Source organism: Epinephelus moara, chromosome 4 (genome assembly GCF_006386435.1).
Source record: "Epinephelus moara isolate mb chromosome 4, YSFRI_EMoa_1.0, whole genome shotgun sequence".
Taxonomy (NCBI): domain Eukaryota; kingdom Metazoa; phylum Chordata; class Actinopteri; order Perciformes; family Serranidae; genus Epinephelus; species Epinephelus moara.
In genome coordinates, this window is record NC_065509.1 from 26011543 (window position 1) to 26022179 (window position 10637).

General features: G+C 40.5%; 1 protein-coding gene across 1 annotated transcript; it reads left to right on the top strand.

Moving 5' to 3' along the window:
- The first annotated feature begins 573 nt into the window (after positions 1-573).
- si:ch211-276i12.4 (uncharacterized) lies at positions 574-9172 on the top strand. The gene is made up of 5 exons (XM_050042249.1): positions 574-706; positions 2416-2544; positions 3159-3225; positions 3346-3453; positions 5384-9172. Exons 1-5 carry the CDS (start codon positions 621-623, stop codon positions 6029-6031), a joined length of 1038 nt encoding a protein of 345 aa, XP_049898206.1. The 5' UTR covers positions 574-620; the 3' UTR covers positions 6032-9172.
- Positions 9173-10637: the final 1465 nt, after the last annotated feature.

The following is a 10637-nucleotide window of genomic DNA, read 5'->3' on the forward strand; positions in this document are numbered from 1 at the left end:
TGAAACAGTACACAACAAATGTTGACGACTCATTTTCACTCCTGCCACCTAAAAATAGGCAAAAATTGATGTTACTATATTTAAGCTACATAACAAGTAGGGTAGTAATTTGTTGTAGACAGCTCTACTAATCTGGGAACCTATTTTTGTTACTGTGTTGAAGTGGATCCCTAACAATACCAAGTAAATGTGGTCTTCAACACCCTGAATTGAATATTCAAATATTAGATAAGATAGTATAGGATAAACAGCATATATTATTATCCAGCTGACACAAAGTTAAAGGTATTTTAAAAACCTAAAAGATTCGAAGCTTTGAGAAAACACCAGCCTGGAGCCCGAGGAAGCCACACCCCCATCACTCCACCTCTGATATGTGTAACATGTTTGTCTCTGTTTTGGCCTTTTGCCTCACCTCGTAGGGAGTGTTACATTCGTACTAGGTAAACAGTGCAGAACTTGGAGGCAGGCCTACAAAACAAAGCAACATGTTTTTCAGTTTTTACACAGTGCAGACGTTTCATTATCAGCTCAATGTGCTGGAGTACAGTGCCAAAACACCACTGTGCAAACATGATTGCACTGCATGACACACACAGTATTAAATCCTAAATCACCTAATGTCTCCTGTATTCTGCGAATATTCACTTTTCATCTCTCTTTTATTGCTTTTCCAGGACACACTGTGTGACGCCGACCATCTCCAGTAAGTGCGTTATACACTTCCTGTCTGCTCACTCCACAATTGAGGGCAGCTTTTTTTTAAAATATAAATTTCTGTCTATCTCACTCTGTTCTCTCCGTGTCTCTGCTGTGATGGGTCAGTGGTTATTGATCAGTCTAATGAGCATCCTCTCTCCCTCCACTCCTGCATCAACAGGACGAGGCGTAAGAGTTATGGAACTGATTTATATAACCATTTCTGTGTTGTTAGAAATAAGAATATGTGACAAAGAAAGGAAGGACAAAAGAACGTTAGCACCAAATGAAAAAGGACTCCTAACATCTTGGTTTTCATTGGAAAAATACAGGTACATAATGTACAAATGTCCACTGAATCAGTTATTTCAGACTATTGCTCTATCAAATTTTGTAGTAGGTTTGGCTGATGTAACTGCAAAATGGGCACATATACTCGGAGTCACGTTGAAGGGCTGACTGCCAGGCCTCTGTAAACTCTGCAGTGACAATCTTCTAACTGGTGTGCAAGCTATGCAGCAGCCATCTTTGTAATCTTTGTTTAACGGTCAAATTCCTTTTCGGGAGCCATTAATATCATTTGTCTTCACCTTATGTGTAGTAATGAAGTTTGATAACATAGTTTTTCATAGTTCAAAATGTCAAAGCACTGTCTGACCATGAATAATGAATAGACTCACAAAATGGAGGCATGTGAGAGAAGGCCTCATTTTGAATAGTCAGCCCAGTTGCCAGCAGAAAATGTTGGCATGGTAAGTCTCTGCAAACCATGGATATATTACATTTGCACGTTTCATATGCAACATATCGACATTTCTAGAGTGATCTAGTATATAAGGTGGTGGAGAGGATTGTGGATAGTGTGTAACCTAGGTGAGAGGCCTGAAGTGCTGCACCACTGTTTGAGACGAACAAACAGCAAAACTGGTTGTGAGTCTTTGCTGTGTTTCCAGCTGCCTTTTGAGGCACCAGACGTGGGTGTGCTGTTTTGACCTGGCGCTGTTTTTCCAGCAGTAATAGTGGCAGGAAAAGCAATCGTTTTTTCACCAAGAGATTGATTCCTTTTCTGCTGAGGTAGTGGCACGAAATACCGGCATTTGAGACCAGAACATGATCTTTTTCTAACCCATAACCAAGTGGTTTTCATGCCTAAACCTAACCATAAGTTAACCACAGTGATGTTGAAACCTAAAATTTCCTCAGCAAAATAATGTGCAAATATAACATCTGTCAGTTTGCAAAAATGTACAATGCCAAACTTTTTTTCTGGTGATTGGTTATCAGTGAATAGCTCTCAAGGCCGCTGTTGCCAAATGACTTGATTTCAGACCTACTAGATATTTATGTAGTATATTAGAACAGTGGTGGTAGCACGGTGGTGCAGTGGTTGGCATTGGGCTGAGGCCCTTCTGTCCTTCTGTCCCTAACCTGCATGTCCAAAGACATTGCGCATAGGTGTGACTGTGAGTGTGAATGGTTGTCTGTCTCTGTGTGTCAGCCCTGTGATAGTCTGGCGACCTGTCCAGGGTGTACACCGCCTTTCACCCAATCTCAGTGGGGATAGGCTCCAGCCCCCTTCCCAGCCCTCAAAAGGATCAGCGGTTACGGATTAATGAATATTAAAAAAGAAAATGGTTGAAAATATTGATCCTAAAAGGCAACACTTCTACATAATCTCCTAAAAAACTCTATCTCCCATCATTCCTCTGTGTTCAGGGCGTTGCAGGAGGAGAATGCAGATCTTCACCAGAACCTGCTGCAGACTGTGGTTTGCATTGAAAGCCTGGAGGTGGAGTTGCAGAGGACCAGAGACGAGCTCAGTCATGTCAAGGAGAAATATAAAAGGTTTGGGATCATAAACAGAACTAAACTCAGCATACTTATTGCATTTGTTTGTTCATTCACATTGGCACGGAGGGTTACATCTCTGCCACGTGCAGTATGATGATGCAGTACATAAAGAACAACATGTTTCCTCGAGAGACAGAGGGCACTCATATTGACTCCAGAGCCAAAATACATCAAGTCAACCTATAGCTTTACATGACAGTTTTTATAGATTCATTGATCCATGGAACATATACAGTCTCTGTGGGTGTGTTTTGGTTCTGCAGTGACACGTTTCCCCCGGCCAGCAGAGACAAAAGCATCTGTCATGTCCCCTCACACTCACCAGTGAGAGTCTTATTGTGACCCAGCCTGTATCTGTCACTGAACAGCTTCTGTTGCCTGCCAGGCACATACCACATGCTCCTCAGCAAACTGAAGCAACTGGAGTGAATGGTCACCTCACACTGGGCTGCAGTTTGGTGTCAGTTGTTACACATATGCTAGGAGAGTTTGTGATTGCCACTTGGCCTGACAAACAACTGTCTTTGACCCTACATAAAAGATAATGATTACAGAGTGGTGCGTGTGTGTGGAACTAATACTGATAACATGTCCTCTGTGTCTTGCAGCCTTCTGGAGACTCACACTGGGACCAAGCAGGCCAATAACCTGCTGGGGGAACACCTGCATATAGCGGTGAGACGCCTCGCATGGGAATTTAGGGAGGAAACATGTTGTACCTGACGCACATTCACAAGCCATGACCCACTTCCATGTTAACGTCACCCTGTTGTGTATGTTGTTACGTGTGTGCAGTCAGAGAGCCTGAGCAGTGAGAGGAAGTACCTGTTAAACCGTGTGTCACAGCTGAGCTCAGAGTTGGAGGACGCCCACAGGACCATTGCAGCCCTGGAAAACATCAATGTGAGCACAGTGCCACCTACTGGACATCTATGCACACTTCACATAGCAAACACTAAATATTTCATTTTGATGAATCATTCTTCTTTAATCCTCGGTTAGATGGGTCATATCAATATTTGTAATGTAATATTATGAAACCACATCACTCTGTGTCCCTATTGTCACAAGAAGCAGTTTCAAACACAGATATGTTTGCAGTTACCTTTCTTCAAACCTGCTTTTGCTGCTCCTCCTTATCTCAACCTGAGCCTCGTCACACTCAAGTTAAGATGATAAAGTAGCTGCCACCTTGAAATCAATTTTTAAATTTTATGAATCATTGAGCAGGCATACCGGGCACAGGTTGGGGGCTCGAGGGGTCAGGAGGACTAAGTGGCTGCTTTTAGAAACGATTAATACCACTTTTCTTTGGAAAGTCAAGGAGCTCAGCTGAAAGTAGGGATTTCCTGATCACACTTCTTTGCTCATTATCCTTTAATACTGAGTTAATGCTGATACTGAGTCTGATTAGGTTTTATTAGCCAAAAAGTGGTGCTTACTTAAGCCACCATTAACCTACACTGAAATTAATTTTTTTTAAAATTAAGTATGCTTTCTGGCTTATAAGATATGCACCACCCATTTCCTATATTATCTTGTAACATACCCTATAGTATTTTGCATAATGCCAATACAAAAATGTAAAAAACAACAACAACTTAATTACAAGTAAAACTGCATTCAAAATTCTGCTCAAGTAAAAGCAAAGCAAATGCACGTGCTCTGCAGTAGAATGCCCACTTCATACTGATGCATCAGTGTGTGAGCAGCATTTTATAGCTGGTTAAATTGGAGCAAGTTTAAGTACTTAAAGTTAGTTTAGTCCAGTGGTTCCTAATCTGGGGTTCAGGCCTCCTCCTGAGGGTAGAGGAAAAACAAAGTTCTGCTATAAAAATCTGTTTTCATTTTTTTAGACTCTCTAATATCTTAATCTAATTTATTATTTCTCTGTGTTTGTGTGTGTAATACACGTGAAATGTAATGGAGTAAAAAGTTTAATTCTTTCCTGTGAAATGAAGTGAAGTAGAAGTTTATAGTAGCATGAAATGGAAATACTCAAGTAAAGCTGTTCTGACCTTGGAAAAAGGGTGTTTAAGTAGCGCTGCTCTCTCGGCTTGGAGTCAGTTGCAAACTCACCAAAATCTTCAGCAGCTTTTCTCATTTGATGCATTAAAGTGTTTCTGAATGACTTGGAAAAGGGCACATCTGCCTCTGGATATCTTTTTCTGTAATTTACATAAGTTGTTTTCGTTTTTAATTTGTTATATTATAATATTACAATATTATTTATAATAGAAAGATATATAATATAATATAATATAAATAATAATATGATATAAACAATAATAATATAATATAACATAATATAATATAATACAATATGATATAATATGATATAATATAATATAATATAACATAATATGATATAATATGACATAATATAATATAATTTAATAATATCATATTATCATAATAACAATATATACTGCCTGTCTTGTCCAGGACACTCTTGAAAAAGATATTTTGAATCTCAATGAGTCCTACACCCCTTTAAATAAAGGTTAAAGATAATAAAATAAATAAAGTGTGAGTACATCAAAATGGTACTTGGAGAATAAATTAAGTAGAGTGCTTGAGTAAACTAGAGTCACACTATATAGGTAATCTGCAAATGCTGCTAAAAGACACAAAACAACCTGCAGAGTGACGCAGGGCAGGTGTACTGTTCATGTAGCGTGACCTGTTTCCAGTGTTGTAATTCAGATCACAAGTGGAGCTGAAAACTCTCAGAGATTTATAAAGTGATGTTTCTTCTTCTTCTTCTTCTTCTTCTTCTTCTTCATGGACTGAACACAGAGTTAATGTTTGTGTTGGTGTGTCTCACCCTCAGGTGCCGTGCCTGATAAAGGATTTGCTGGAGAAGCACTTTGACTCCGCTGAAGCCATACAGAAGTTTCTGTCCACCTCCGCTCCAACCAGCCACTCTGCCACTTCCCCACAAGCAGACGGCCAATCCCACGCTGTCAAAGTGGAGGAAGCAGCACATGATTGGTTGATGAAATCAGCGACAGGTGCGCAGAGAGTCACAGCCTTCATACCATTCAAACAGGGCGACCCCACAACAGGAACTGAAGGCGGCCTCTCTGGTCAGCCCGAGTCCAGCCACAGCCCACCTTTCTCTGTATCTGACATCAGCACTGCTATCTATAAGAAAATGGCTGCCAGCTACGCTGCCAGACCACAGCCTCTCTACCCCCTTAGCCAGCAGCAGCTTCCTCTTGGCACCAACCACGCTGACACCCCTCCAAACCTCCAGCAGGCCCATGTGGGTTCTGACAGCTGGGGTGGGAAGGGCGGGGTAAAGGTAACACTTTTGGAACAGGACGTTGTGGATGTGACCTCAGTGTCAGCCCAGCAGATCCTGGATGATTTCCTGCAGCAGCTGCAGCCCCATGGGGAGGCGGGCAGGGGGAAGGAGCAGCAGGGCGGGCAGGAGTGGGCGGGAGGAGCGGAGCAGACAGGCAAAGTGGCAGAATGAAAATGTCATCCAATGATTATACAGTAGATTCTCATGGTAATGGAGAGAAATATGTATTTATATATAAATAGAAGTCACTGATGTCAGATGCATTGTATATTGTCTCCCCTAAATAATAGAAAGTCTGTTTTTTAGCATGTATAGTGTACTTTTAAGGATTTTAAAACCCAGAATCCATAGAATAAGGGGAAGGAAATTATTTGCATCTTGTTGAAACATTAGAATTTCCAATATCTTAAGTACAAGATTTCCACACACTCACAAAAAAACGATATTTTGAAACCAATTTACACTCAAATGAAAGAAAAAGAGAACAACAGACCAATTAAACACCAAAATATTACAGGAAATGTGAACACACAGTAATAACAAAGCTAAATACAACCAAAGGAAACAATTTCCAAGTATTCTCTATAAATATATTTTCATTTCAGTGATCATTTTAATAGCATGTAATTTACTGAACAGAGAAAAGATGAAAAGAGATGGCGAGATGAAATGACAAAAAAAACCCCAACTCATCCTGTATTGTTTGTGATTATAGTCATCAAATTGTTGTGAAGAATGACCTTAAAAGCTTTTAAAGATAAATGCTTCATGTATTTAGATAGAAGCTGCTCTTCAGTTCAGTAATTATACAGACCATGTATCAGTGCCATGAAAGAAAATGTCAGACACGTCAAGGACTTTTGTTCTATAAGGAACACTCAGTGACTCTCCTTGTGTCGTTCTGAATTCATGAATAAAACTTCTTGCATGCCTCTGCGATGAACAAAGGATTCAAAGATGGAGAAGACTGAATACTTAAAACTATATCATTTAAAACCCTTTTTCATAATCAGCGCAGGTTGTTACTCGTCTGCCTGAGACTACGACAAGATAAATAAGACTGGATTATACTGCAAGAGTTGCTTGAGAGCTTGTAAACTGATGTTCTGACATAGACTTACCGGCCACTTTATGAGGTACACCTTGCTAGCACCAGGTTGGACCCCTTTTGCCTTCAGAGCTGGCCTTGGTGTCATAGATTCAACAAGGTGCTGGAGACATTCCTCAGAGATTTTGGTCCATATTGCATGATAGCATCACACAGTTGCACATCCATGTTGTGAATCTCCCGTTCCACCACATCCCAAAGGTGCTCTATTGGATTGAGATCTGGTGACTGTGGAGGCCATTGGAGTACAGTGAACTCATTGTCATGTTCAAGAAAACCAGTTTGAGATGATTTGAGCTTTGTGACATGGTGCGTTATCCTGCTGGAAGTAGCCATCAGAAGATGGGTACACTGTGGTCATAAAGGGATGGACACAGTCAGCAACGATTCTCAGGTAGGCTGTGGTGTTTAAACCATGCTCAGTTGGTACTAAGGGGCCCAAAGTGTGCCAAGAAAATATCCCCCACACCATTACACCACCACCAGCAGCCTGAATCAGTGATACAAGGCAGGATGGATCCATGCTTTCATGTTGTTTACACCAAATTCTGACCCTACCATCTGAATGTGGCAGCAGAAATCCAGACTCATCAGACCAGGCAACGTTTTTCCAATCTTCTATTGTCCAGTTTTGGTGAGCCTGTGTGAACTGTAGCCTCAGTTTCCTGTTGTTAGCTGACAGGAGTGGCACCTGGTGTGGTCTTCTGCTGCTGTAGCCCATCTGCTTCAAGGTTGGACGTGTTGTTGGTTCAGAGATGGTCTTCTGCAGACCTTGGTTGTAACCAGTGGTTATTTGAGTTACTGTTACCTTTCTTTAAACTGGAACCAGTCTGGCCATTCTCCTCTGACCTCTGGCATCGACGAGGCATTTTCACCCAGAGAACTGCTGCTCACTGGATGTTTTCTCTTTATCGGACCATCCTCTGTAAACCCTAGAGATGGTTGTGTGTGAAAATCCCAGTAGATCAGCAGTTTCTGACAGACCAGCCCATCTGGCACCAACAACCATGCCACGTTCAAAGTCACTTAAGTCACCTCTCTTCCTCATTCTGATGCTCAGTTTGAACTTCAGCAGGTCGTCTTGACCATGTCTACATGCCTAAATGCATTGAGTTGCTGCCACGTGACATTAAAAAGTAGCTGAACAGGTGTACCTAATAAAGTGGCTAGTGAGTGTAGTTTTCTGTTGTTAAATGTGGCCCTAGGTGAATGCAATTCATCAAGAATTGTCTCTGTTTTTGGATTCTTTGTACAACATAGAGGCACGCGAGGAAAAGAAAGCTTTCTTCACAAATCCAGTGTAACGTGGGCGGAGTAAATGATGCACAAATGATCAGTTTGGGTGTGAAATATTCATTTAAGAATAACAGGTCAGAGGTTAACATAAAGTGTTATTCATCAAGTGCAGCCTCTCATTAGTTTACATGTGTCGGCTGTTCTATAAAGTTATATAACTCAGTGACAAAGACTGATAATAGCTGCCTGAAGAATGAAGCAAGCAACCTTTCGAACGCAGCATCCTGCTGAGAGAGAGACACTTACCTCTCGAACAAAAGCACCTGCTTCGCTTTAAATAGTCATCTTTCAACAACAGCGTGGTACCATTAATGAGAAATGTTTTATTATAATTTTTATCAATAATAATTCAACCAAGGAGAAATACCTCTTTAAATATTTGTGCAGAAATAATCACTTTTGTGTTTCCTTACCATCGATTGTTCTGTATATTTGTGACTCCTGTAGGAAGGTGATTGGGAACTGATGTTTAGATCAGATGAAGGAAAACTGCATTTAAACTGATATTATGTCAAAGTTTTTAAATTATTTCCTGATAAATGTGAAATATAATGTTGAATTAGTGCGAAACAAAAGTATTTACCACTGTACATGCATATATATTTGTAAATACTGACTCTGTGTATGTGTAGATATGACACATTAAACGTCCTTTCTGGAATGATACAGGGATGATATTTAACGCTGATGTAGTGGGCACAGAACAAAAATGTGAAACTTGTAATTATGTTTGTGATGGTGTAGACTGTATGGAGTGCAGCAGAAACACATGAATGTTATTTTAACATACTGTTTAGCCCCCGTCTGTCATCAGAGTAGACTTCCCCCTCTGCATTATGCATTTATGAAAACTGCTAGTCTGCATCAATTCATTATGTATCTGTGTCATTACGGCTGTTCTACCAATAAAAATAATCATCTTAATTAATGCAACATCCCAGATTACAGACGTCTTTTCTTGTTCCTGTCAACTTCACACATCACAATGAGTAATCTCTCTTTATATAACTAACAGAGACAGCTTGGCTATTCTTAGACGCTTTGTATTAGCTGTATTAAAAATGTGAAATTTATCCTTAATTTGCAAGAAAGAAGTGTTTCTGTACTGTTCACCTACAGGGTAGTTTAGAGGAAAATGAATGGAGGTTTTTGTAAATGCTGGGTACCTATGGGTGCAGTACTGGTAAACAGAACAGTACTTCTCCTTTCCTCTAATGTTCCCCATAGATACTCAGTACTTACAATAACACTCACATTATAGGCCCTGGGTCATTTCTCCTTTATTCTAAAATCCCCTGTCACTCCCTCGTTCCACTGTACTTACATTTAGCAGTAAGCAAGCTACCAGTAAGAACCAGTGGTACTTTATACGTAGGCTGCTGGTGGATACGACCACAAATTAAGGGGAACTACAAAGTCAATTTTGGGAACTATAGTCTCTGTCTGGCTGGCTACAGTTTCTCAAAAACATTTAAACACGTTTCCTGAAATTATAGCTCAGGTTCTCAAAACTCTAAACACAAAACTGACTCTCAAAACCATATTCTGTTTTTTCAAAACTGATTTAAAACTGTCATAGGAATATTTCTTACAGAGCATCGAATAAACACTGGTGTGAGAAATTTAAGGGTGTTCTCACATATAGTACTTTACAGCCCTCTAAAGTGACTCAGAGTGGTGACTCAGCATTTTTTGCTCACATGTGAACACTCAAAGAGAACTCAGACCCCGTCTGAAGCGAACCATACTCACCTCAGGAGTATGGTTCGCTTAACTTGTGCATTGTGAGCACAAAGCATTCCAGGTTCACTTTGCTCTTTGACATTGTATTTAGCCGTCTAGATCACATGCTGTTGCACTGAAAAAAACAGACAAAACCACGTCGGCCTGTAAAGCTTGCAAGGACGCAGGACGAGGAGTAGTTTGGTCCACAGAAGATACTGCAGGTCTCCAGATGTGGCATGTAGAATACATCAAACGACAACAGGCTACAGCACAGAAAGACTAAGGGTTTCCTCCAATTTTAAGTTCATTTTAAAGTGAGTGCCACATCAAAGTTAAAACAAAACTATGTCAATATATATATGTATATATTACATATAGTGTGACCAGAAAGAGGACTGAGGCCCCATCACAGCTGAAGTTGACCAGAAAGAGAACTGAGTCCGCTTTCTGTTGGTGAACCTGGAGCACTTTATGATCACAGTGCACAGATTAAGTGAACCTGCTCAGACCTACTCCTGAGGTGAGTATGGTTTGCTTCAGAGGGGTCTGAGTTCTCTTGGAGTGTTCACATATGAGCAAAAAATGCTGAGTCACTGCTCTGAGTCCGCTTAGAGGGCTGAAAAGGACCAAATGTGAGAACACCCTCAA